Below are 27531 nucleotides of genomic sequence, written 5' to 3' on the forward strand. Positions count from 1 at the left end.
CTCTTTTGGGGCGTGTTTTTCTTCTTCACAAAAAACACAGGACTGCCCCCTACAGCCTTCGATTCTCGGATGAATCCCCGCTGTAGATTGTGATCTATGAATTCCCGGAGCTCCTGCAGCTCCTCCTCGGACATGGAATACAGCCTCACAGGCGGCAGCGTTGTCCCTGGCAAGAGGTCAATAGCGCAATCGTAGGGCCGGTGAGGTGGCAACTGGTCAGCCTCCTTCTCGCAGAAAACCTCCAAAAACCCCTTGTACTTGAGGGGTACTGCTTGCGCCATGCTGAGACGTAGCTGCTGCCCCTCCTCTTGGCCCTCCTCCCCCTGACCGGTCTGGATGCAATGCTGCGCGCAATAGGACGAGCCGAAGGTGAGCTGTCGCTGGTACCACGCCATGGTCGGGCTGTGCCTATCCAGCCAACTCATGCCTAACACTATAGGCGTGTCTGAAAGGCGGGTGACGTTGAAACTGATGACTTCTCGGTGATTGCCAATTTGCATCACCATGGGCGGCGTCTGTTGTACCACTTGCCCCCCCAGCAGCTTCCTGCCATCCACTGTGACGATGTTCAATGGCAGCGTGGCTGGTAGGAGCTCTATGCGATGCTGCTTGACGAACTGCACCCCCACGAAATCTGCGTTGCTCCCACTGTCAATTGTGATGGGGACCTCCAGGGTGCGTCCATTAGGTAGCTGGAGGGTTGCAGTGAGCTGCACTACAGGTTTGGGTGGCAGGGGGTCTGTAGGCTGCAAAGGCGCTGGGGACTGCTCTATTGACTTGCCTGGCTGTGCCCCAACATTGCTGATTCCAGCCAGGCATTGTCGTTTCCCTGATACAGCTCTTCATGTTGTGCTGCTGCATTTACTGTCGCCAAGGCTGCAGTGTGCTGCCGGAGCCTCTGGGGACACTCTTTGGCCATGTGCGTTGCACTGTCACAGACGTAACACTTCCTGTTCCCTCTAGGAGGCTTCTGCTTGACTGTTCCGGACGCTGGGGCTCCGGCCACTGACTGAGCCTTTGCACTCCCCAGTTCCATAGGCTCCTCCCCTGGCTGCAGCTGAGGGGAGAGACGCGGACGTCCTGGATCTCTGGGAAACAAAGGAGGCACTCTAGACGGTGCGTGGAGCTGGCTACCCCCCTCATTGCGCCAAGGGCGTTCCTCCTGGCACACTCCAATGGCAAGCGCACGCTGCACCACGTCTGCCAGGGTTTTAGGTCTGTCCCCCCTAGCCAATTCGTCCTTCACCGGGCCAGAGAGCCCTTCCCAAAATAAGTCTCTGACAGCCAGAGAATCTTTCTCCCATCGCAGGACATTCAGCAAGGCGAGCATGGTACTGACGCACGGAAGCCTTGCCTTGCCTTAAACCATGGAGCTGCTGGCATGCCACATCCACATCCACACTAGACTGGAAACAAGCGTCCATGCATTTGATAAATTCATCAGAGTCCCTTCGAGCAGGGCAATCCTCGCGCCACAGATTGCGCAGCCAAGCCCTCGCTTCCCCATGCAAGTGGGACACAATGAAACCCACTTTCTCCTCTTCATCTTTAAAGTCGTCGCGAAGCAAATGCAACGCATATTCTACGTCTGCCTTAAAACTGGGGTATTGCTGCAGGTTCCCATCGAAGTGGGCTACTAAGTTGCCCCCTCTTCTGCCCAGTGCTACTCCAGCAGCTTTGGTCCCCGGGAACCCCACTTGGCATGCATGATCCCACCTGGCTTGCAGATCTTGGCACCGCTTTTCCGCCTCTTCCCCCCTCTTCTGGGAGATCGTTACCGCAGTGGTAAGCTGGGAGACTGCGTCGCGTAGCTCAGCTATCTGCTGGTCCATACTCATGGCTGCCAAACTTCGTGAGCTTTGCAAAAAACTTTTTTGCGTAGTTTTGGAGAGGGGACTTACTGTCACGGGCTGCCTCTGGTCTCAGCTCACAAAAGACCAACGCCAAGCTCTTCTTATATACAAGGATGTTTATTGCAGTTCATTATCGGTTCCACAACCGAGGCGTGCAGCCCCGAGTGTCTAACGTCAGACATTTGAAGTCCCCTCTGACTCGGTCCCGCCCCTGCACCAACTTATGAGGCTTGTGCTAGACCACCGCTTCCTGTCTTTCCTTTTCCGCAGGGTCTTTCTGCCCCCCTGGGTTCCTTCCCTCCTGCTCTCTCCCGAAGCGGATTCCTGAGATGCCTGTTCCCCCCTCCTTCGTGCTTTGGGGCTGGGCTCCTCCTCCGGGCTCTCTCCATTTCCGCGCGCCTCCACATTTGAACTTGGCGCGCGCTCGCTACCCCTGACCTTCCTTTTGACACTGACACTACTCCCTGTACTACTCTCCCCCTCTTCCGGCAGGACGTTCTCCCCAGATCTCCTTCCCCTGTCTCTTTCCTGCTCCGCTCCGTGTGTAACACTGGGAACCCCCCTCTCTTCCCTTCGTTCCTGCTGGGAAGCCGGCCCCGATCTCCCACTCCCGCTCGGGGTTTCCCTGCTGCTTCCCTGCTCCTGGCAGGTCCCCCCTGTGACCCCCCTTGTCCTGGCTAGGGGCGCCCCCTCCTGAGAATCCTCCGATTCACTTGAGAGACTCATGGAAGATCTCAAGTCATTGTCATCCTCTTCCTCACTGTCCTGGGATTCTTCCTCGTCGCTCTCCGTCTCCTCCCTCACCTGTGCCTCTGTCTCTGAACCCCTGACAGTTGGGAACATTACACCTTCATTGTACCAGTAAGACAGGCCAGGTTTGCTTTATAGCGTCAGTGCATCAGGTCCAAGACAAATGTACCAATGCTTGTATGCAGCTAGACTTGCAAAATTTGTTTGCTCCATCTGCTTCTTCCCCTGCATCCTACATACTAGCAAACCAAATGTTAAACTTTCCTTGAGGTTTAAACATTCTGCTGGAAAAATGGGTTTAAAAACCTTGGGTCTCCATGCATGATAGGTATTTGTTGAATTGATACCAACGTGTTTTAAGTGAAGACCAAAATGAAAGAGAGGCCATGTTGGATAAAACAAATGTGGGTGCATCTATTGTGCTGGAATGAACAGGAAATACCTAAAAATCAAGCGTTATATGCAAATTGTTACTCAAGTGATTTATTTTCACCTAACAATCTAGGTGCTTATACAAAGGACTCCCTACTTCTCCTGTACCCCATAGCAAACAATGATTGAGGATGGGACTCAAGAGTCATATGTAAATTGTTGCTCAAGTACAACTTTCTGCAGGAGAGCTATATGCTGATGGAGGCTTCTGCTGGACACCTTTATAACGCATCATAGCTCTTAAGATATCACAAGTGTCAGAAAGACTCCATACTTCACCTGCATGTGTACTCACTTCAGAGCAGTACCTAAGAAACAGTATTTGACATTTTAATAATGTAACAGCCATTACCATGCAACTGCTTACCCACAAGTAAGCAATGAGAAGAATGTGAGCCATTTTGCATTTTTATTCATGTGGTCCAAAAATGAAAGCACTGAAGTACCTCAGAGGGATAGAGTTTAGGTTCATTTTTCATCTGTTATTTATCTAGATGTATAATTTATGTCATAATTTGTTTCTTTATCTCTAAGATCTGCACTAAAAACTTTAACTACAGCATTCTGTATCTGTTTAGGGTCCAGTATAGAAGCATTAGGATTCATTCTAGAAAACTTGATAGTTTCCATATATAAGCATCAGCTGATGTCCAAAGAACATTATTGCTTTTGCTTGCTTGAGGAGGTCTTAATCTTTTATTTCTTGAATAAGAACATGTTTTCTCCCAAACTGCTTTGGAAACGCAGGGGTGTTTCAAAAGCAATTTCTATTATGGTCTGGGCAGCAGTCAAGAATTGCTGTTTGAAGAAGAAATAGCATTTTTAAAAAATCTCACCGGGTACATTCAAGGACTTTTTGGCAAAGCATGGCTCAGAATTCTAGCCATGGCCCTAACCTGATGCTCTCTCTATGCTGGCTGGGGAGTTGTATTCCAAAACATCTGGAGGGCACCAGGTTGTGGAAGTCTGATCTAATCTTTCACTCTGAGAGTAAGAGATGGTGGAACTAGCAATTTTGTTTTGAACAGGACTGGTGGGGAGAAGATGATGAGAACACAAAACTGGTTGTGAATGAGATTTAATAACATGCTGCCTTCTTCTGATTCATGTTTTTACCCTCTGGGATTGAGAGAGACCATTTTTAAACTTCACTTAAATACTTAGGGCTATATTGGAGGGTGGAGAAATTCTCTTGCAAAGCTGTAGAGTGGTGCCAATTAATTTAATTGCAGGTTGAGATAGAGGTTTGAAGGAGGCTACAGCCTCTTAGCTTTAGAAATAGAACTTCAGCTATTCCAAGTGTAGCTCAAATAATACCATGTAGCCTGCTTTTGAAAAGTAGAATGGCTGCAGAGGGACTTCAAGGGAATCTGCAGCAAATCAAGGCAATCTGCATTAGAATAAATTTCATTTCTACTGAATAGGCTCCCCTAGGAAAAGCTGTGTTATGTCCTCTAAATGATGGTCATCACAATGTAACACAGATGGAGCAGCATTGTGGTTATTAAAACTAAAAGGATGGATGAAAATTGAGTTTCTAGGCAAGTAACACCAAAGGGAGTTGGTCAACTTGTGTTTTTGTTTATCTGAAGGGCATATTTTGAAATTAACATTCCAGAGCAGTGTCTTTCCTTAAAGCTTTAAAATCTATTTAACACACCCTCAATTCTTTGGAGCTTTGTATCAGTGAAATTATTTTCCAGCCATAACAACCAGTTTTGTTTGTTCCCTATTGACTGTGATTTGCAGTCATGGAATCTCAAGTCTGTGAATTCTTCAGGGGTTTGCATAATTCTGATTTAGGTTAGTGCCTAAAGGCAGAGCTAGACTTCAGGCAGCAGTGGTGTGGGACACCTGATTCATCCCAAATGGTTGCAAAGCAGTGAAGCAGATGGGATGCAGTTTTCAGGGGTGAGGAGGAGTAGAGAGAGAAGAGGACAATAACTCTGTCCTTAGAAGCAGTGAGATCTACTAAGGAAGCTATGCTCCATGTTCCGTTATTTTCTGACGTTAGATTAATATTTACTATGTTTAGACCCTTTTCAATTATGGCTCCAGAACTTTGCAATGCCATTCTTCCGGCGGTCCATCTTGTATTCCTCTTTTGCTGTTCGTTGAAAGCAAACCAACCTGGAATATAGGATTTTGTATTGAGCAAAATAAGTCATTGGTAAAAAAACAGTTTATAAACTGTTGGTATTGATAAACCCACACAAATCATTCAAGCAAGTGGTGTATCCTTGTGCACAATATAATGACTGAGGAATAGGCGTCATAATATAATAGAAGAGCAACTGTGATCTTAAGGAAGACCATTTTCTAGCCTTGTAGTAGTTGACTTTTGCAGTTCATAGTATTAATAGTTCAAGAAATAGTGTCAGCCATAGTCAAAATTCACTCAGATGCAGCCATGTTCCTGCAACTGCAAGCAAGAATTTGGGTGCGGGTTAGGTAGAGAGGCATAGTAATTTTTATTCCTTTGCATGATGGAGCCAACAAATTGCTTGATTCAAATTTGGATAGAGCCATCATGGGTGATGTTTTTAATAAACTGCAAGCATTTGTCAGCTTGTATCTTTAGCTGCAGCAGAAATAAGACATTGCTCATCACATTATGACATTACACAATAATGCACTAAGGTGTTCCGTGTGCTGGACTATGCGCACTGTGACAGCTTTGCAGATAAAACTGCTCAGATAACTCAACTTTAGGCACATCTTCTATAATGAAAGCATCTAGATCCTCCTTGTGTGTAATTTTCTTGAATGAATCTCATTTATGTACTGCTGAGGTTGGGGACAGAAGTGTTTGGATTTCTGTCCAGCCTGCCCAATGTTATCCTGTCAAGATGGGCAATTGCATCGTACTCTATAAATATTTCCAGCTGAAATGCTCTGAACTGCCTCTGATAACTCTTCATAGCTTAATGGCCCTATAAATATATGCTGAGTCTTTCTGCTTTGTGTTTCCCAGTCTTGCCATCACTTTAATGAGCCCCCCAAATGAACTGAAGCACATTCTCAATAAACTGTTTAGTTGAGATGAAAACTGATTTTTATAACAAGCCAGTGGGAAGGTAGCTTTTCTGCATTGGGGTTGCAGACCTCTTATTGCAGTGCCCATACCCCTGAAATCTGTAGAGCCATCCTTCTAAGTAGTTAATAGCAAAATACCATAATTGCAGCTAATTCAGGGGAAATATTTATACTTTATAAATAAACATTTTAGTACATCTTGCATAATTGCTATGTTTTGTGCTTTTTAGGCCATGAATATAGTCGTTCCCTTCATGTTTAAATATGCAGTAGACAACCTCAACCAGATGTCTGGAAATGTTCTGAACCTGAATGATGCACCAAATACTGTGGCAACCATGGCAACAGCTGTTCTGATTGGATGTAAGTGTGATGCTTTAATCTGTTGACAGGTGCTGACTTTCTTTGGGAAGGTTTTGGAACATTAACAAACGTGACCTTTTCATACTAACTCCGCTAAGCATCTGGAAGTCCCCCCCCCCACTTTGTTCACTACCAGTTCCTGTAACTTGTTATTTATTTATTTATTTAATAAATACCAGTTCAATACTAAAACAATGGTTATAACAGGAATCTACCATAATAGCAATTCATTCTTTGGGCTTGTTAAAGTCAGCAAATGAAGTGTGGATTTTAAAACGATTGAACTTTCGATCTAGTAAGTAACACTGGCAAATATGTGAAATAAAATGTTCCATCTATTAAGGACTTATTGAGGAGCAGCAATATATGCATCTTAATAGTTTTTGTTTTTTTAAACCAGATGGCATCTCACGAGCTGGGTCTGCTTTATTTAATGAGGCTAGAAATGCTGTATTTGGAAAAGTAGCCCAAAACTCAATCCGAAGGATAGCAAAGAATGTCTTCCTCCACCTGCACAACCTGGACTTGAGTTTCCACCTGAGCCGGCAGACTGGAGCATTATCAAAAGCCATTGACAGAGGAACAAGAGGCATCAGTTTTGTGCTCAGTGCCATAGTATTCAATTTGGGCCCCACCTTGTTCGAAGTGGCACTCGTTAGTGGAATTTTGGTATGTATTGCTTACCAGAAGCAACAGTAATTGTCACTTTTATTGATGTACATACAGTGATGCTCTCTTATAGCAGCAACTTTGTTGATCATTTGAATGTGATAAGCACTAAATTGGCAAGCATTGGGTATTGAGATAGTTAGGCATAATTTGGGGAAGACAGTCCTGTTGGCCAAATTGGAACCTCTGTCAGGACAAAGTTGGCCCACCTCCTGATGTGCAGTCTTGGTGTAGAGGACCAGGCCAAAGTTTCTCATGCAAAACAACTCTTCTTCAGATGGCCACACTTTTACCAGAATAGCTCTAGAGGTTTTTCTGCTAAATATCAGACCTGGAACATAAAGACAGTAGTTGAGAAAGTACACAGTGCATTCCCTAGAAATCAGATGTCATATTTCATTCACAGAATTGTAGAGTTAGAAGGGACCCTAAGGGTCATCTAGTCCACCCGCCTGCAATGCAGGAATCTCAACTAGATCACACATGACAGGTGGCCATCCAGCCTCTGCTTAAAAACCTTCAAGGAAGGAAAGTCCACCCTCTCATAGGAGTCTGTTCCAACATGTTACTACAAAGCACATGCATCTGAAACAGCTTTTGCATTGAGTTCAGTTGACAGCTTAGGTGTGCCCCTTCACACATCCATATCATTGAAGCAAAAAATCTGAATAGAGCAGCTCATGTGCAAAATGCATCTGTGTATATTGGGAGTACATGCATGGCTGCAGAAATGACCGTAAGTTTGTACTATGCACATTTGGACCTTTCAACTGCCTCAAATGCAGTTCAGCACATTGTCTGCCCCAGCCTAATGCCTGGTGCCCTCCATATCTTTTGGCTTACTTCACTCATCAACCCAAGCATCATATAGCTATGTTCACTGGAACTATACATGGAGCTGTAGTCCCAAACAGCTAGAGGGCACCAGAATGGGGAAGGCTGTTGCATTAAGGAGATAGATTAGCCATATCATTATTTTTCTTTCAGTCATCCCACTGTGCTTCTGGTTTATCTTTACAGAATCATTTCCCTTTTATTTCATGGTACATCTTGTCAAAACAGATTTGTCTCTGTCGGCATTGTAACCAAAATGATAGAAAACCATTACTGACATTCTCCCTTCTTTCTCTTTCCTTGTTCAGTATTATAAATGTGGCGCACAGTTTGCACTAGTAACCTTGGGGACATTAGGAGCATACACAGTATTCACAATAGGAGTTACACAATGGAGGTAAGGCATTTTCCCTAACTGGTTAGGATTAGCTGGTTTATAGAGCTGTGGTGAGAACAAATCTATATGCAAACCTTTTGTCTTGCAGAACTAAATTTAGGATAGAAATGAATAAAGCAGATAATGATGCAGGTAACGCTGCAATTGACTCGCTGCTGAATTATGAAACTGTGAAGGTGAGCCATTAACGTTTTTAACTTTTCATATTGTTATTAAGTAGGATAACTTTATTATCCATTTATGTATCTTGATTTTACTCAAAAGGAACTTGTATCTGCTTCCTTCTATTATTAATGACTTGCAGAATTAACCCCAGCTTATGTAGTTCTCCAGAATTTTCATATATTTTGTCTTTGAGTATTCTCTCCATTTATGCTATTATCTTCAAACAAAATGACATTTTAGGGGAGAAATATAGTTTTATAAACCTCTTGGTTATCTGGGTTTGCTTACCATTTTTCACTTACTTAAAAAAGATCCTCCTGTGTATTTGGCCTCGTCCCTCTTGATTTGCTTTTCAAGTCACTTCCAGAACATGCTTTGAGCTAGTCATCCATGGTATATGTGGTGTAGTTGTGAGAGAGTCAAATGTAGGACCAGGTTCAAATCTTCACTTAGCCAGGAAGCTCACTGAGTAACACTGGGCAGTTGCTGTCCCACAGCCTAATCTTGCCTCTTGGAATTGATGTGGCAATAATATTATGGTAGGGTGCGGGAGGATATCTTGTGGAGGAAAGGAGATAATATTGTGAATAGTATTAGAATAAATTTAAAATATCATGGGTGCAGGGCAGTAGCAGCTGTCAATGAGTAGCTGTCGGCCATCAAGAACAGAAGAGACAGGCAGGCACGACATTTGATTCGTCCAGAGCTGGAAGGTCGGATGCTGAGGCTAGGTTGCTGAAGCAACAGTAAACTGCTTTATAAAGTGTTTAGCTAGTTATGTACTAAAACGCCCTCCCCCAACCCAGTACCCCCTGCCAACCATTTAGATTACAACTCCCAGCTGTATGGACAAAAGCAATCTCAAGAACACCAGATTGGGGAAGGTTATATTAAAGAATAATTTATGAAGTACAATCCTAAGAATGCTGAGACTCCTTACATTGCTTTCCCCCTTACTTACTAGTATTTCAATAATGAAAAGTATGAAGCTCAGCGATATGATGGGTTTTTGAAGACCTATGAAAATGCCTCACTGAAGACTACCACTACCTTAGCTCTGCTGAACTTTGGACAAAATGCTATATTCAGCATTGGGCTAACAGCCATCATGGTACTGGCTAGCAAAGGAATTGTTGCAGGTACCCTGTTTGTGTCTAAAACTCGTGTCCTTTTTATGTTGCATGCATGCTTGGATTTTAAAAAAATGTATAAAGTCCTAAATTCCTTAATTGCAAGCAAGTGAACTAAAATAATGAATGACCTTTTAAATTTTGCTTTCCTTGCAAACAACATCTGTCTGTCTCTTGAGACAGTTCTTCGAATAGGTTTACTTTAAAGGGCTATATTTTGGTTTTAAAGCAGCTTTATCACAATCAGACTGCAGGGATTCTTAAAATTCTGGAAAAGAATCAGTTCATTGGTTGTGCAAATCTTCTGGCTGAATCACCCAGATAGCACCTAGTATTCAGTACCACAAAGTACTTTTTAAGAAGTATCCACTTCTTGGTCATGGGTGGAAATCAGCTGACATGTCCTAAGCAATATTTTAGGATTACATTTAACTTGTGCAGTTTCAGTCATATGCTGTTGAAGGCAGACTACTTGAAATTGTGCACGTTAAATTCCAGGAGGGTGGAAAACTTAAAAGCTCTTTTTGTGCCAGGTTCACTTGGGGTTACACCTGCTCTTGGAGGCTCTTACAATATCTTGCCTGGCAATCTGAGTTCCTACAGGATCTCATACAAGCATCCCTGGGCTTCCAGAACTAAAGTGATGTGCAGGCCTTACCCTCCAAGCAAGGCAGAGAACTTAAAAACCATCTAGAAAGTAACTTGCACTCATATCTTAAAAGTAGAGGATTAATTAACTGGATAAATTATAGCCTGTTTTGAAGTTGCTGCAGCTTGTGTTGAAGAGCAGAACTAAATGACTAAAAAGTGTGGTAGATGTTTGGCAAGCAAACATACTCTAAGCCCAATTTTTTCTTTTTTCTTTTTAATTAAGGTAACCTAACAGTTGGCGATCTGGTAATGGTGAATGGACTGTTGTTCCAACTTTCTTTGCCCCTTAACTTTCTGGGAACGGTGTACAGAGAGACGAGGCAAGCGCTAATAGACATGAATGTCTTGTTCACACTGCTTAATATAGACTCAAAAATTAAAGTGAGTATTGTGCAGCAATAAAACTGTTAGCCCTTTATGCAAAGCTAAGCAAGGTCTGGTATGATTTCACATGGGATGGGAGACTACATGTTGAGATTCCTGCATTGCAGGGGTTGGACTAACTGACCCTCGGGGGTCCCTTCCAACTCTACAATTCTGTGATTCTACCCATAAAATGCTGCTTAAAACCTTTGCCAAATATGTTAGAATGAATGCAGTCACCTTGTGGAGTTATTTTTGCTTCATCTGATAGCTATTTTTCTTCTGAAAAGGGAATGCTACATGTGAGGAACTTGTGTTTGTTCTTTTGGAAGAATGGTTAGTGGAGACGCTTTATTTGAACCTGTGTCTCTGAAAGAGCTTTTCTCTCCCCCCCCTTTTTAAAAAAGCCAAAGCAGTGTGTTTGTCATTGTCATACTTTGTGTGCATGCCAGGCATTGAAGTATTATTTTATCACTTTAATTAATGATGCAGAATTTATTATGCAGAATGCTGCCTAGAAGCCAGACTATTACATCAGAAATTCTTGAGCTTTATAGAAAAAATAGGGGGCGGGGGGGGGCGGGTAGAAGAGACTATTACCTGTGTGACTGAAATGGCTAGGATCTCCCCCCCCCCCCTGGAGAAAACAGTGGCTGTAGCTTGCACTGAATTAGATCCATTGTTTAGCTTGCTAAACTCTTTGAAATACCTTCTGGGCAGTGTGTAAAGCAGCGCTTTTCTTTCAATAGGATAAAGAGCTGGCTCCACCCCTGCAGATCACTCCACAGACTGCTACCATCGCCTTTGATAATGTGCACTTTGAATACCTTGAAGGGCAGAAAGTCCTCAGTGGCGTGTCTTTTGAAGTCCCTGCAGGAAGAAAAGTGGCCATTGTAGGAGGCAGTGGGTCAGGGTGGGTAAACAGATGCGCAAAATTCTGCATCATTGATTTATTTATTTATTATTTTAAAATCATGATAAAGATACACAAGCAGGTAACCCAAGTTCTAACTTTGTTCCTCTTTTTTTGTTTTTGTTTTTGTTTAAAGGAAAAGCACAATAGTAAGATTATTGTTTCGCTTCTTTGAACCTCAGAAGGGGGAGATTTACATTTCTGGCCAGAACATACGAAACATCAGTTTGGACAGCCTAAGAAAATCCATAGGAGTTGTACCTCAGGTATTGTACTACTTCTCCTTTGGAACCCATAATTCCCTGCAAACATCTGGTCTGTAGCCACAGCTACTGCAGTGTTGATTTGAAAACAGGAGCAATGAAGCAGCTCAGGATGACAGTCCAGGGCACAAAGGAAGAACAACCATAAAGAGTTTCACTGAACATGGGCAAGAATTACAGTTTTCTCAGTCTTTATTTAGATTTACAAACTGCTCTTCAAACACATTTTCAGGCTGTCATACCATAAAATATTGCAACATAATGAAATAGCCAGTAGACTGAAAATAAGCTGTAACAGCTACTCTGTAAAAGCGGCATCCAAATAGCAAATCTGCAAGAGTTAAAGCAAAATAAAAAGGTCTTTATTTAGCAGAGTGGTCTTCCAGCAAGCCTCTGTGGGGAGAGAATTCCAAAGCCAGGGCACCACCTAGTAGCCACCTCAGATGATGGAGGAAGCCAAAGGGCCTCTGGTGAATAGAGAAATACATGCAGGCCCATGTGGAGACATAAGATCTTCCAGGTATTGCTGGTTACTACTTTTAAAAAACATATTACGTATAGTTATTATAAAAACTAAAAATACCAGTGACATGGAAAATAAGAATATTTGGTAGACAGAAAATAGAAATTGTGTCCAGATCTTGTCTTCACTTTTCTAGTATGTTTTGTCCATTTCAAGAAACTTAAATGAAGTTTTTGAGTGAGTTCCACGAAACTTTATTGCTTTTTATTCCACCACTCCACACGATGCTGCCCAAGGCAAATAAGATAAAGTACAAAATAAAATAATTCTATAAATTACATAATAGTATATAGAAGAGCAAGCAAGAAAGCAGGGTCATAAAACAGATCAAAAAGAAGCAGCAGGAGATAAAAGGGCTTTAACCACCATCATAGAGGAGGCCTAAATGGACTTCTCCAAAAAAGGGAGTTGTGGAGCCTGTCAATAAAGGCCTCCTTGGAAATCCCTCTGTTCTCTGTGGTTATGTAGTTAACAGAATCTTGGTCTCTTCACTGGCAGACTCACGTCTTCTTTTGAGACATGTTTGCTATTTTCTTGCTTATGTTTTTCAGGTATCAACTTAGATCAAGTTTATTTGACATTGCTGTTTTTAGTTTGTATTTTTGCCCTTATGCATCTTACCATCCATTTGTTAATGTGATCTCATTTCTATGTGATTTTGTATCATACACTGTTGGTTATCTTACCTGCTTTCATTTAAGCAGCATAAAGGTAGAATTCAAATATTTTAAATAAAGTGAAAAAAATGCCAAATTTTCATGGTTTGGGAAGCTCTGATAATTTAGTAGTATCAGAATGTGAATGAAGCTATTTCAGCTAACCCCATGAGCTTTTGGTGCTGCATCTTAAATTACATAATCATTCTGATTTCTGCCAAAACAACAGAAATTATCTATTCGCTCTTGTCTCTCACACACCCCTTTTGCTTTCTTGGAGGAGAATTATCCTTGCAGCATCTTTAACCTCTCATTAAAATGTCACTGGAAATGCTGTTGCCTGAAGGGGCTTAGTGAAAGGTTCCAGACAATTCACTATTGGCATTTCAGAAAACCCTCTGACTTGTCAATTGGCATTTCATGTTTTGAGAGGTATTGTTCTGCTTGCATGTGTCCTAGGATTCTGTTCTCTTCCATAACACCATATTCTACAACCTCTTGTATGGCAACATGAATGCTTCTGCAGAAGAAGTCTATGCTGTTGCAAAGCTGGCAGGAATCCATAATGCTATTCTCAGAATGCCCAATGGGTACAACACACAAGTGGGAGAGCGAGGTCTGAAGCTGTCAGGTAGGTTGACAAATGTGCAACTTTTCTCCATGTTTCCAGTCTTTCTGCTAGCCTCAGGCTTATTGCACAGTATGTAGCTCACCCCAGCTTTTGGTAAGGTGACTTGCTTTGCAGTAAGGTAAATGCCGAGTTTATTATTAAATGGTAGTCCAGCTGCCTTGAAATTCCAGCACTGACCATGAAGTCAATTAGAAGCCTGTGGTATAGAGAGCAGAGAGCTACTATTATTCTTCATTCCTTCCCACTCCCAAAATGTAATGTGGCCAATAATGCAGCTGTGTTCAACAAAATATTTAACTAGAATTTAGATGATTCATGGCTGCTCTGTGGAATGAAAGATGTATGCTTTTTAGTATAAAGATACTTCATAGTGCATCTGATCTGAGTAAAAACGATTCGCTGTAAATGTGCAAATTCTCTATAATAAATACTAGCCTCTGTTAGGAGGTCATGTTGAAAATGAAGTAATTTAAAGACTGGAATTATTTTATGGTCCTGGTAATGTGCTGTTTGGCTGTGTGTAAATGTGAGGATTTAATGTCAGAATTGGGCTTAAGGGGGAATGACGATAAATAGTTCTAGGTTCGGAGCCCATTACCCCTTAGCACTGCCCCTTAGCACTGCCCTTTTAGCTTTTTTGTGAATTTCTTGGATATCAGACATGTTGGTTTCATGTTAAAGAAAATAGTGACTATTTGTCTTGTGGGATAATATCTCTAGGATTCTTTGGCGTTAAACCCTAAATACATTGTTAAGGAGGGGAGCATTCTGTTGTAAGTAGATATTATGCAATACCGGTAGAATTCCTTTTATTTGCTTCACTCTGCTTGGTTGAGTTTTTTTCTTCCATAGATTGGTAGGCAGAAGGAGGCTAGAGTGCTTGTTTTTTATTACATATTTGGGGGGGGGGGATTTACGACTACATGGCTGTAAAGTGTTTGAGACAGATGAACCTGAAATGAAGGACATTGATCTTTGTACAGTGTGAAATAACATCTATCCCATGTCAACAATGTAAATTGTTTTTTTAAAAAAATAGTTTTTAATACTGCACAATACAGTGTTTTAATATCAGTGTTGTGTTTTAATTGCAGTAGTAGTAATAATAGTAATAATAGCCCTATTCAGATGCTGAGCCCTATGTAATGGAAACTGTAGGATGCCTGAGGCTTCTAAGAAACAGATTCCATCTTCCACAGCATAGTAGTGGCCACAGGAGATTTGCTTCTCTAACTGGAGAAAGTTAATGCTGCATACTTCATATAATTAATATAATATAATTGCTTAATATAATTAAGCATTCCTACAGTGGTCCTGGTGCACATCCTTTCAACATAAAAAGAACAGGGACTTCATTAAAACTCAAGAATTGAATAAGCTAAAAGGAAACTGGCTCTTTTTAAATCCACTTGTTTTTAAAATATCTCCAAGTATTTGCTTGCTTAAGTCATGAATCTGTTTGTAGTACAGTGGTACCTCTGGTTACAAACTTAATTCATCCTTAATTCATAACTGGGGGCTGCTGCTGACACCACATAACACCGGTCCTGAAAGACCTACATTGGCTCCCAGTACGTTTCCGAGCACAATTCAAAGTGTTGGTGTTGACCTTTAAAGCCCTAAACGGCCTTGGCCCAGTATACCTGAAGGAGCGTCTCCACCCCCATCGTTCTGCCCGGACACTGAGGTCCAGCACCGAGGGCCTTCTGGCAGTTCCCTCACTGTAAGAAGCAAAGCTACAGGGAACCAGGCAGAGGGCCTTCTCGGTAGTGGCGCCCTCCCTGTGGAACACCCTCCCTTCAGATGTCAAAGAAATAAACAACTACCTGACATTTAGAAGACAGCTGAAGGCAGCCCTGTTCAGGGAAGTTTTTTATGTGTGACATTTTAATGTATTTTTAATCTTTGTTGGAAGCCGCCCAGAGTGGCTGGGAAAACCCAACCAGATGGCTGAGGTACAAATAAATTATTATTATTATTATTATTATTATTATTATTATTATTATTATTATTCCAAAGGTCCGTTCTTAACCTGAAACCATTCTTAACCTGAGGTACCACTTTAGCTAATGGGGCTTCCCGCTGCCGCTGCCGCCACCACCGCACAATTTCTGTTCTCATACTAAAGCAAAGTTCTTAGCCCGAGGTACTACTTCCGGGTTAGCAGAATTTGTAACCCGAAGTGTTTGTAACTCGAACTGTTTGTAACCCGAGGTACCACTGTAGTTACTTCCTCCTACATGTACCCAGCACTTTTTATATAATCACGTAACTGGAAGAATGATCCAAACTGCTTCCACACCTGCAGAATGAAAACACTGGATGACTTGAGTAAACAAAGGTGGAAATAGCAGAGAAAGAAAAAGAAAAAATCTCTGGACCCGGGGATATCTCCTTTAGTGTTGAGTAGTGTGAGGCCTCAACTGGAATTCAGCAGATCAGGCATTTATTTCTGATCAGAAAAGGATTCTAACATTTCTGGTCCTGAGACTTAAGTGATCCCAAAGAACCAAACTTGTGCCACCACATGCTCTGCAGTTTCGAGGTCTACCTCACTCCTTCAATCTGAGCAGCTCATTATGCAGCTCATAATTTTAATGATAGAGGAAAACCACTGTGCGCCCCCTCCCCAGTAGTTAAGTTCTCCCTCCTGCTTACTGGCCATTTGCTCCCTCTGCTTACAGGTACAAGCTGAGGAAGGCTGGGCCTTGTCAGCATTGGCACCCAAGTGTCTGCCAGTTAGCTTCTCTAATGTCTTAATTTCACAGGTTGGGTTCTAATAGGTCACTTATGACAACAAGAGAGGCCATCAATATGGCAAAAAAGATACATTAAGAACATGTCAGTGACTTTCTAAATGTATGATGCCAGTCTCCTCTGGGAATCAGTTAACTTATATTTGTGACTTCCTAAATGTTGAAGTAGTTTCTTTCCCAAATAGGTTTTATCTTACACAATAGCAAACTCAGTAAATAAGGAGTTCATTTGTAATATATCAGTGGTTCAGTGCTAATTTCTTCTCTTTACAAAATAGATTTTATCTTGAATAATTGCAAACACAGTAATAAAAAGTCCACTTGTGATATACCAGTGGTTCAGTCCTCGGACGTTGTTCCAGTAATCCAACATTTCGTTGCTAAAGAGCTTAGTCATCGAGCTGTCAAAATCAATTGTAACAGAATTGCACTGAATTAACAAGTAGAATTTGTTGTTTAGTCGTGTCCAACTCTTCGTGACCCCATGGACCACAGCACACCAGGCTTCCACTGCCTCCTGCAGTTTGGTCAAACTCATGTTAGTAGCTTCAAAAACACTGTCCAACCACCTCATCCTCTGTCGTCCCCTTCTCCTTGTGCCCTCCATCTTTCCCAACATCAGCGTCTTTTCCAGGGAGTCTTTTCTTCTCATGAGGTGGCCAAAGTTTTGGAGCCTCAGCTTCAGGATCTGTCCTTCCAGTGAGCACTCAGGGCTGATTTCTTTAAGAATGGAGAGGTTTGATCTTCTTGCAGTCCATGGGACTCTCAAGAGTCTCCTCCAGCACCATAATTCTAAAGCATCAATTCTTCAGTGATCAGCCTTCTTTATGGTCCAGCTCTCACTTCCATACATCACTACTGGGAAAACCATAGCTTTAACTATACGGACCTTTGTCGGCAGGTGATACGTTTTTGTGGTATTTTGCTTTTGAGTACAAGAATGTCCCGTCTGTCACATGCATCTACTTTCACTTGGGCTTTATGAATAATATGCTGGGGATATCCTCTATTTGCCAGGGCAATCTCTAGCTCACCTGCCGCTCGTTGTACACGTCCAAAGTAGGGGAGTTCCTTTTTCTCTGCAAAAATTGGCCCAAAGGTAGGTTACGTTTCAGATTGTATGGATGATACAATTTAAAATGTAACGAAGTGTTATGGTCAAAACACTAATGAGGGGAGTAGTTGATTCATCCAAGATAAAAAGTCAGGAAATCTATTGGCATTTTTAAAAATCAAAAAGATATCAATGAACCTTTGATAGAAAGCCAGATCTGAAGCAAAGGGATTATTAGGACTGTACACAAAGCAATGCTCAAATTCAGCCATAAATAAATTGGCTATGGAAGGAGCCATGGGACTACCCATGGCAATACCCTTCACTTGAAGACAGAAGGTATCTCTATATCTAAAGAAATTGTTCTCTAAAGCTATGTCTAATAAGTCCATAAGAAAATGTTTTGGAGGATTTGAAAAGGTATGTTGTTCTAGAGAGTCATACACAGGTGCAGGCTTCCTCATGAGGTATATAAAGATTTAAAATCCAGAGTCACGAGGAGAGAATCAGAAGGAATTACCACTGATTCAAATTGTTGAACGAATCCATGAAGTCCATAATGTATGACGGAATCTTAGGTATGAGTGGTGACAGAAAATAATTTACAAATTTAGCCAAAGGTTCCAGAATGGAATTACTACCAGAGACAATAGGTTTTCCAGATGGGGGAAATCCCGCCTTTTGAATCTTAGGTAAAATGTAGGAGATTAGTTAATCAAATAACCACCTTCTGTAGATGTAATGTAATTTAAAGCCAAACCATCCTGAACAACCTGTTTAATAGGTCTGGTGATCCTGTTAGTAGAGTCACATGCAATGGGGATGTAATATGTGGTATCAGAAAGTTGTCGCTGTATTTCAAAATCAAAGTCTGTGGTATTTAAATATAATGAAAGTAATGAAAGTAAAACTTTCTTCATTTACTGCTTATTTAATAATGATGAATCTTTCCCTTCATTTCATTATTGTTAGGTTTAAACCTTTAAACAGTGTGATTAAAACCTGATTTATTTGAAAATATAAACCTGTGAAATTATTTTGGACTGAACACAGCCAATAATGACTGCAGTCATTTGTGTAGTTCTGTATGCTTGGCACTAATTTTATAGGAGTTGCACACTCAGAACGTTGTAGGATTTCTGTCATGAGGATTTGAAGGTGGAGTAAGGATGAATTTAAATGTGATCTGAAGCATAGAAACTGCAGTTATAAATAAACAGTTTGCAATATGATATGGGGAGAGCAATAAGCAGCAACTGCATTTCTAGGAAAACAGATGTTTAAGGGCTTCATTTCATGTTATACCATTGCTGCACAGAAAAACACCCTTGTTTTATTAAAAAACCCAATTTGTAACCATTTGAAATGAGTTACGCAGAATCCTAGTTACACAGAAATCGAGTTACCATTAGCCACAGTTAGCCTTGATAACATAATACTACACCATAATTAGAGCAATCTGGGGTACAGGGCAGAAATGAAATCCACACACCTCCTGCACACTTTTTAGGCAAACACCGTGTTTGAATCAGACTACCAGAGTGTCATGAGATTGTCAAATGAGAAACATTTACACAATATTCTCAGATGTATGTGCTGGGAATCCAATCTGTTAGCAGTGCATGTATAAGCAGCAAAAAGTATGCGTGCCTTTTCATATGGTCAATACAATTTCTTATGCACACTAACTTTCCATGGAGGCATTTGGTCACATTTGAATTGACCCTTGAACACAAGAGTTCTATGAACCAATGCTGAGCTCCCCATAGTGTCTGTCTGGGCCGTTACATGTTAAAGAAATCCTTCTCACATTTTAATTTTTTGTCATGAGAGTGACAGAGAATGTGAAACGGACATGGGAGGAGACTAAGGGAAATAGGCCATTATGCATTATGCAGTCATGGCATACTCTTTCAAATACAGGCAGTAAAAAATGCAACACACTTCAGACTAGGTTGTTATGAAGGGGGAGAAAAGCAGAATTTTCATCTTGGGTGAATAGTTCAATTTCTGTTTATTGCTCAGCTTCAGCATAGCCACTTAAGGCTCAAAGTGAAATGAGATTATTATCCTCCTAAAGTGGTTTGCTAAAACAAGTCAGTGTTAGTTAGGAGGTCATATCACCAAGAATATGAAAGAATTAAATGGAAGCCTTGTCAAATCTTTGAAATGCAGCACAGGAAGGCAGATGCATATATAGCCATTAATTACTTGCAGTGTCCCTAAAGCCCCAAATGGGTGTATTTATTAAAATAAAAAATTGCACAACTTGTATCCAAAGTGGCATGGAAAAGTTGGCCTAATGGTAACCTTAGTGAATTGGGAGAAAATTGCACCCTGGATACACCTGGTTCCTCTATGGCCAGTGTTTATGCTCTCAGCTATAACTGGCAACGTGTGTTGTGCAGAAATAGACTCTAAGATAGGTGCTTTTTTGCTAATATGTGCTCCTCTAAAAGGCACAATTTCCGCATCACCTACAGTTGTCAGTCATGCTGGATGAGCCCACCTCATACTCAGAAAACCCTGTTTGAATGCAGCCCTAAATAGTAGCTTAGCTATGGAATGACAGTTGATTGTACGTTTTGACTTTTCTAGAAGAATTTCTCATTCATTCTGATAAGACTTGCTGTTCCAGTGCTGCATTTGTTTTGTTCGTTGTTTGATTACACTTAAACTATAGTCTTCATCTGAGTAGCTTGGAGTCTTTGAGAGCTTTGAAGGAGCAAAGGATATTTCTCTGGGTGGGTGAAGAAAATGTGCTGGTGTTGGGTTATTCAAGGGTAAAAATAACCCTCAGTGGGTTTGTTTAATCTTTTCAGGTGGAGAAAAGCAGAGAATCGCTATAGCCAGAGCAATCTTGAAGAATCCTCCCATTATCCTCTATGATGAAGCTACTTCATCTTTAGATTCAATTACAGAAGAGGTAAATTAAGCTACAGAACACAGTACTTTTCCTCCTTCATCCTTGTACAATCCTGCTTTGCCACTCTACCAAATTCACAAAGGCCAGAAGTTGGGCGCAACCCTTCTTGAGCTGGATGCAGAAATAGTTGGGACCTGTTCTAAACAGGTTCCAGCATAATCTCCTGTATCCTGTGAGGTACTTGGGATCACCTGTCATTCTCAGTGTGATATGAAGGGGAAACAGATAGTTGCTACTTAACATTCATAAAAATAGTTCCTGTAAATTATTGTTGCAAAACCTTTTCATGGAGCATCCTAACTGAAATACAGGTTGGGTGCACATAGACTGCCGGCCTGGTATCACTTTATATTCTCAAGTAGAGCTGTAAAACATCAAGATGTTGTGACACACAAGTCATGACATTACTGTAGCAACTGCATCAGACTTCCATAACTGTTAAAGAAATCTCAGCACCAACAATAATTTTCTAAACCAATCATTCTGTCTGTAGAAGTTGTTGGTTGCTAAGTGTCTCTGTTCACTTTAGATTACTTGAAGTAAATAACCTGTTGACCTTCACTCATAAGGTTGCCAGCCTGCTGGCAGTCAGTTGAGGCACATGGTCCCTTCTAATGTGTAGTAAGTTAAAATATATACCTTTCAAGAGTAACCTCATTGGATTCTATTCACAGATTGGAATGTGAATTTCTAGTGAATGTTCTACTTCTTGCCTTTTCATTTTGATATAATTATTGTGAGGTTGTCAAACGAAGCTGAATATTTACACAACACAGCTGCACTTTAAAAGCATCACGTTAAAAAATCACGTCTTTCCCCAAAAAATGTGTGCACCAAGCAATCAACAAAGTAGCAAAATGTATGTCTTGTGCTGCCCAGGTTCATTTTTAAAAGAACTGCTTTTCTAAAGGAAGCAAAAATAAACCACTCCCTGTGCACACACATTACCCTTATTTAGAAACTAGATTTAGAAGCCCAGCAAAGCCCCTGTTGGGGTATCTAGACTGGAAAAGCTTTTGTAATATTGGAATAGTATTGGAAGTTTTCAAAGTAGCTAGCCCCTGAATCCTTGCACTTTTGTTTCTCAAACTAGCCACCTCTTTCTTATGTAGTAATTTTGAAATTGCTGGTGACCCTTCTTAACAAGTGATTAAATTATTTTCATTTGATACCTTTCTTAAGATGGCCCCTCTGCCCTGAAAGGCATAAAATGTTCAATGCTTCACATATCTTTAATCTTACAGAACATCTTGAGTGCCATGAGGGATGTGGTGAAACACAGAACATCCGTTTTTATAGCACACAGATTGTCTACAGTGGTTGATGCAGATGAAATCATTGTCCTGGATCAGGTGAGACTCTCTGAAGTTATGCAATCTTTCTTAAATTCCAGCCACGCTAAAGAATATAGCTCAGCTTTCTTTAAGGTCATTTTACTAGAAACACGCTCTCCATCAGTTATAAATATTTGAAAGTGTGTGTGCATTTTCACATACACTCAAGGACATAGGAGCAAACTTAGTTTCACTGGGTGACTTGGTGGTGGTGGAAGAAGCATTGTGTGTTTCATAAACCCTAGTGCATTCGTTCTGTTCTTACTCTGCTGCATTTCTAATGTGCATCTACACAAAAGCATACTAGGAATGTGACTACTTTTCAAAAGCATGCAATTGTTTTGCCATTCAATAGAAACTTGACAATAAGATCATATCCCCATGGACATTTCTTTTGCAGCAAGATACTCTTCACTAAATGAGAAATTTAATACACCATACCCTGTTGCAATTGGATCATCTCTAGTATTTTATTTTATTTTTTGCTTTAAATAAATTGTAACCCACATTTCCACAAAACTCCCCAAGGCAACTTGCATCATATTTGCTAACAGCAAACTCCACTGTCCAAATGCCAGTTCCGTGCACAAGGGGGGAGGTATCATCAGACTCAAGGGGAACACTGTGGTTTGCAGAAGTAACAAAAATAGGTTCAGAAAGAAAACTGAGGTGGGTGAGGGAAAACAGCCCGATGAGGATCAAACATGCTCAGCTGTCACAAATGTTGACTGTTGGAGTTGGGAGACATGATAGACAGAAAATCAGGTTTAGGAGAGGGAAATGGTGTATCACTGAAAAGCCTCTGGGTGGGGGACCCCAAAAGGAGCACTCAGTATATAATCATTCTACTTTGGGTCCCACACCCACTTATTTTTAAAAAATTCAATAAAATAAAGACCAAATGACTTTTTTAAAAAAAGCAGTGGGGGGAAATCAACAAATTCTGGGGGAAAGTAACAAGATAAAAATGTTTTTTAAGTGGCTCTTACAGTTTCCGGTTCAACAATGAATTCTTCATTGTTGCTTATTTAGAACTTCCGTGTTGTTCCTCTTATTAAATATACGAGTTACGCAGAATAATTTAGGGCAGAGAACTTCTAAATTCTTCATTTCAAATTTCCAAATGCACTTTTGTTGCTCGTTTTAGGATTACTATCTGGCAGGATAGGGCCTGTTTGAATAATGCTGTATGTACTGCAAAAGAGTTATGCTAGTCTGCTGTCTCTGCCTGGGAGCCAAATATGGGGCATGTGTGTGCAGGAAATAAAGTAGAACAGTGTTTGTTCCTTCACTGGTGGGAATGGCTGCAAGGGAAACCACTTGAAAACCTTAAGCTGCTCATACACAGTTCTCTCCCATGTGCATGTGCATGTACCCTCTTTTTTTTTTTTTTTGGATCCCAACAGATTCTGTTTTAGTGGAGTAGCTTTCATTTCTGTGATTTTCCTTGATGAGACAATTAGTAATAGCAGCCCAGTTTCTTTTAAAGTGCCTTGCACCACTGCCACTACCAATCTTTTACAACAGAGTGCTGGTTGTGAGACAGCCATCTTTTCCCATTGTCTCTCTTCTATGTATTTCTAACCCCAGTTTTTGTAACACCAATTTTTTAAAAAGGATCTACGGAGATGGATCCTGCAAATTTCAGGCTGGTTAGCTTAATGTTTGTCCTGGGAAAACTGGTGGAAATTGTGGTTAAAAATAAAATAACCAAGCATATAGAAGAACAAGTTGTAATGAAGCAGAGCCAGCATGGCTTCTGCAAGGGCAAGTCCTGTCTCATGAACCTATCAGATACTTTGAGAGTGCCAACAAGCATATAGATAAAGATGGTCTGGTTGACAATAATGTACCTGGACTTTCAAAAAGCTTTCAGCAAAGTACATCATCAAGGACTCCTGAGTAAGCTTAACTGCCAAGGAATAAGAGGAGAGGTCCTCTTGTGGTTCAGAAATTGGTTAAGTTGCAGGAAGCAAAGAGTATGTATAAATGGACAGTTCTTCAAATGGAGAGGTGTAGAAAGTGGAATCCTCCAATGATTAATATTGCAACCTGTGCTTTTTAACTGGTTTATAAACAATCTAGAGTTAAGAGTGAGAGTGAAGTGGCCATGTTTGCTGATACTAAATTGTCTAGGATTGTTAAAACCTAAAGAGATTGCGAAGAGCTCCCAAAGGACTTTTGCAGTTCAATGTAAACAAGTGTAAAGTGATGCATGTCAGGGCCCAAGCATCTAAATTTCACACGGGGCCTGAACTGGCAGTGACTGGCTAGAAATGAGGCCTTGGGGTCATAGTAGTTAGCTTGATAAATATGTTGACCCAGGGTGCGGCAGCTGTGGGAAAGGCAAATTCCATGCTAGCGATCATTAGGAAATGAAGAATAAGCTGTCTATAGCACAACTCCTTTATATAAATCTATGGTGCAACTGCTTCTAGAATACTGTGTGCAGTTCTGGTTACCTCACTTCAAAAAGGATATTGTCAAGTTCATAAAGGTTCAAAGAGGAGCAAACAAAATGATCAGGGGGGTGGAAAAACTGCTATGAGGAAAAGTTGCAGTATTTAGAACTTTTTGGCTTATAGACAAGTAAGAGGTGGCATTATAGATGAGCTAAGATGTAAGAAGGGCATGGAAGAAAGGAGACAACACTGAGTATACACAAGTAGCCAAGGGTGCTCTTTCCTTATTCAAAATCAGGGTGGCTATATGTGCACTGTTTGTTCCTTCCGGCTCGAGTCTGTTTTGATCACTGCCTTCATGCTTTTTTAAAAAAACAGGGTAAAGTTGCAGAGCGTGGCAGGCATATAGATCTCCTTACCAGTCCCAGCAGCCTCTACTATGAAATGTGGCACACACAGAGCAGCAGGATGCTGAACAGAAATACTAACGAGAGGTGGGAGGAGAAAACCAATCACCTGTCCAAAGACGAGGAAAGGAAAAAGCTGCAAGAAGAGATCATCAACAGTGTGAAAGGCTGTGGGAATTGTTCTTGCTGAGTGTGAGCTCAATTCCTGTCCCCTTCTTCATCCCAACCCTGGTTTAAGGGTGGCACAAATTCACACTGAAGCTGTTTTCTGCATTCAACAGAAGAAACAGTTCAGAGATTTTGTTGTCCATGTTAAAAAATAAAGAAAAGGCTTTTTCCCGTGGAACACAAGTTCTTTAACCAAAGGATGGTTTTACATCTGCCTCCCCTTACCTCAGATATTAATGAAGTCATAGGAATCAAGTCAAAACTGCCTCAGAACATCTGATTGATAAAATGTTTTTGGTGAAAGACATGTATACACTTTTTCAGCAATTGTTTGTAAAGTGCTGTAAATCCCTTTGCTCTGGCCAGAATATAATAATCTGACCTGCCTTGTGAAATGTTTGCGTTATATTGCTCTTCACCACTGATGGTGGATTAGAAATGTTTTTATATATCGGTTTTAACAAAAGCCAGTTAACTCAAATGTCTCTGTTAGTGAAGAAAATGATTTTTTTTAACATTCTTTAATGATCGTTGGGTTTGTTAGAATTTGTATCCTTTTGTAAAGAATAATGGATTTCAAGCCTGTGGCAGCAAATTCAAAACAGAAAGATTTCTGCTTAGTCCCTTAACTCATTCCCTTTCTTATAGCACAAGGGAAAATACATATTTCTGGGGGGACTAAGATCCCAAAATTATGAAGGGAATGGCTCTTTTTAAATGATGAGTGTACCTTGCAAGGTAAAATAATGAAGGTTAGTTATCTCCATTCTCAGCTACTCCTGGAAGTGCAGAAGTAATTGATTCTCCCCCCCCCCAATAACTTTTATAAATTTTTAAAATACAGTGTTATCAAACAGGATCTGATGACAGCACACATAGTCCATATACAACTATAGACCACTGTCAAACAAAACAAACATAAAATAAAACCAAAATAAATAAACTACATGTATATGACTGCACAGAAGGCAGCAACTGGAACTATTTATAGTATAGACACAGTGGAAATTAATTGAAGTATTCAAATGCCCTGAGACACTGTATCAGCTGTATTCATTTGTAGGCCCGGTGGGGTCCTTGGCTATGTACTTCCTTTTTCTTTAGTCCTTGAGGACTCTCGGCTTCTTCATTAGTTTTTCCAGCAAGGCAATATACCACACAGTAGTTTACCAAGTAGTAAGATTGACCCTATCTACATTTTCCCAAAAATCTGTGATGGTCATTCTTAAGCCTATTTAGTGTCTGGGTTCATATCTGAGCAAAATTCTATGAATATTTAAGTTACACCTTTTGAATAGTGTGAAGAAAAGAATGAAACTTTCAGGAAATGATTCTATTAAATTCCAATGAAAATTCAATACAAATATTGTCTGTTATTGTTTTACCAATAAGTCAGTTTTCTGTTGAGCGGTGCAGCATGTCTTCAAATCTGTGGGCGCCGTTAGGAGTCCCTATCATTTCGGCCCAAGTAGGTTGTTAAGTGTTGATGAAGAAAATGTATTTATGTAATAAATTGGTGTATGACATGACTTTGATTAAAAATATACCATTCTCATAAACAGTGACTCTTCTAAACTTTTCACATATTAGGTTGATGACATTTAGTCCAGATAGACTTACCTGTTACTGTTGAGTTCTAGTTTTGTGGCATTTTCTTTGTTCCTATTGCAGGTTTTTCTCCTTAAGGAAGCATCTGGTGGAGAGCTGTAAATAAAGAAGCATGTTAGCTGTTGAGCACATTCTGTATACTTTGGGCTTAAGTACAGTTTAAAAACTGTAAATGTGTTCTCATTCATTACCTTTACTCTGAAGAACTATGTTTCTTTGTTAATATCCTCAATTTTGTTGAAAAATAGTAGTAGTTTTGCATTATGGATGGTCTTTACATTTTGGCTTTTGATATTTGCTACAAAGCTTGCATTGATTATTATATTTTTACACTCATTTACAACATATTGAAAACTTATATTGGACCTGGTAGGATTCTATCTGAGCTCAAATGCCATTTCTATATATAGGTTATGCAAGGCAATCTTGGTTTTGCCTTTTGAGGCAACTGGATGTTGTAATGTAACACCAAATCTTGCCATGCAAAACACTGAAGCTGTTTAGTAGTCATGGACAACAGCTGTAGAATCTCTTGGCTCTATAAACATCTCTGCATGTTCTAATGATGCAAAGATGGGTCATTTTGCCATAGCTTAACCAGATACAAAATAAAAGCATGTAACATCAAAATGGGGCAGGCTAGATAGTGGTAAGTCCTGTAGGATCTTCCATTTCATTGCTTGCCTCTTGCCTGCAAGCTGAAGTATGGAGTACATGATGAGCCCAAGGCCAATACCTGTTTTCCACCCAGGTAGAGTCCTAGTTATTAACTGGTGTCAGATCTGTCCCCCTGTATGCCTTTGTAGAGGGGGGTAGTTACGGCTTAAAATTGTTTGCTTCTTCTAACAACTTAGACATAACTCCTAAATAGTTGCAATTAATGGGCAAACTCCTTAAACACAGAATGCTGTGAAATAGCGGGGGGGGGGGGGTGGAATAGTGTGAGCCAGCACATTGACTGTTGATAGGCAGACCTCTCTGGAGATTCTTTTGGCTTTTATTCCTGACTGCGTTTTTATTCCTAATGACATCATTAAAACAACAACAACAACATTGAAATTATATCCAGTCTTTATTTCAGTTGCAACTTGTACAGTAGAGATAGTAGTGCCCTCCCAAAGCACCCATAGTAAAATAGTTGTATACAAAACATTCATCAGGAAGTTACTTTATCATAATTCATTTATTGTGTGTGTAGATAATTATTACTAGAATAAATTATTTCTGAATACAAATGGGTGTCCTGT

At 40.7% G+C, this 27531-nt stretch overlaps 1 protein-coding gene across 1 annotated transcript in view; it reads left to right on the forward strand.

Annotated features, from left to right (window-relative positions):
- ABCB7 (ATP binding cassette subfamily B member 7) overlaps positions 1 to 26235 on the forward strand; it is a 59088-nt gene extending 32853 nt beyond the window's left edge. The window contains exons 5-16 of the mRNA XM_081178722.1: positions 6302 to 6434; positions 6835 to 7103; positions 8246 to 8334; positions 8423 to 8510; positions 9464 to 9638; positions 10504 to 10661; positions 11393 to 11556; positions 11693 to 11822; positions 13458 to 13629; positions 20262 to 20365; positions 21610 to 21717; positions 24480 to 26235. Of these exons, the coding sequence (XP_081034848.1) occupies positions 6302 to 6434; positions 6835 to 7103; positions 8246 to 8334; positions 8423 to 8510; positions 9464 to 9638; positions 10504 to 10661; positions 11393 to 11556; positions 11693 to 11822; positions 13458 to 13629; positions 20262 to 20365; positions 21610 to 21717; positions 24480 to 24698 (1809 nt within the window). The 3' untranslated portion in view covers positions 24699 to 26235. The remainder of the gene's footprint in view (positions 1 to 6301; positions 6435 to 6834; positions 7104 to 8245; positions 8335 to 8422; positions 8511 to 9463; positions 9639 to 10503; positions 10662 to 11392; positions 11557 to 11692; positions 11823 to 13457; positions 13630 to 20261; positions 20366 to 21609; positions 21718 to 24479) is intronic.
- Positions 26236 to 27531: the final 1296 nt, after the last annotated feature.

The sequence above is a fragment of the Podarcis bocagei genome (assembly GCF_964188305.1).
Source record: "Podarcis bocagei genome assembly, chromosome: Z".
In the NCBI taxonomy this organism is placed as follows: Eukaryota; Metazoa; Chordata; class Lepidosauria; order Squamata; family Lacertidae; genus Podarcis; species Podarcis bocagei.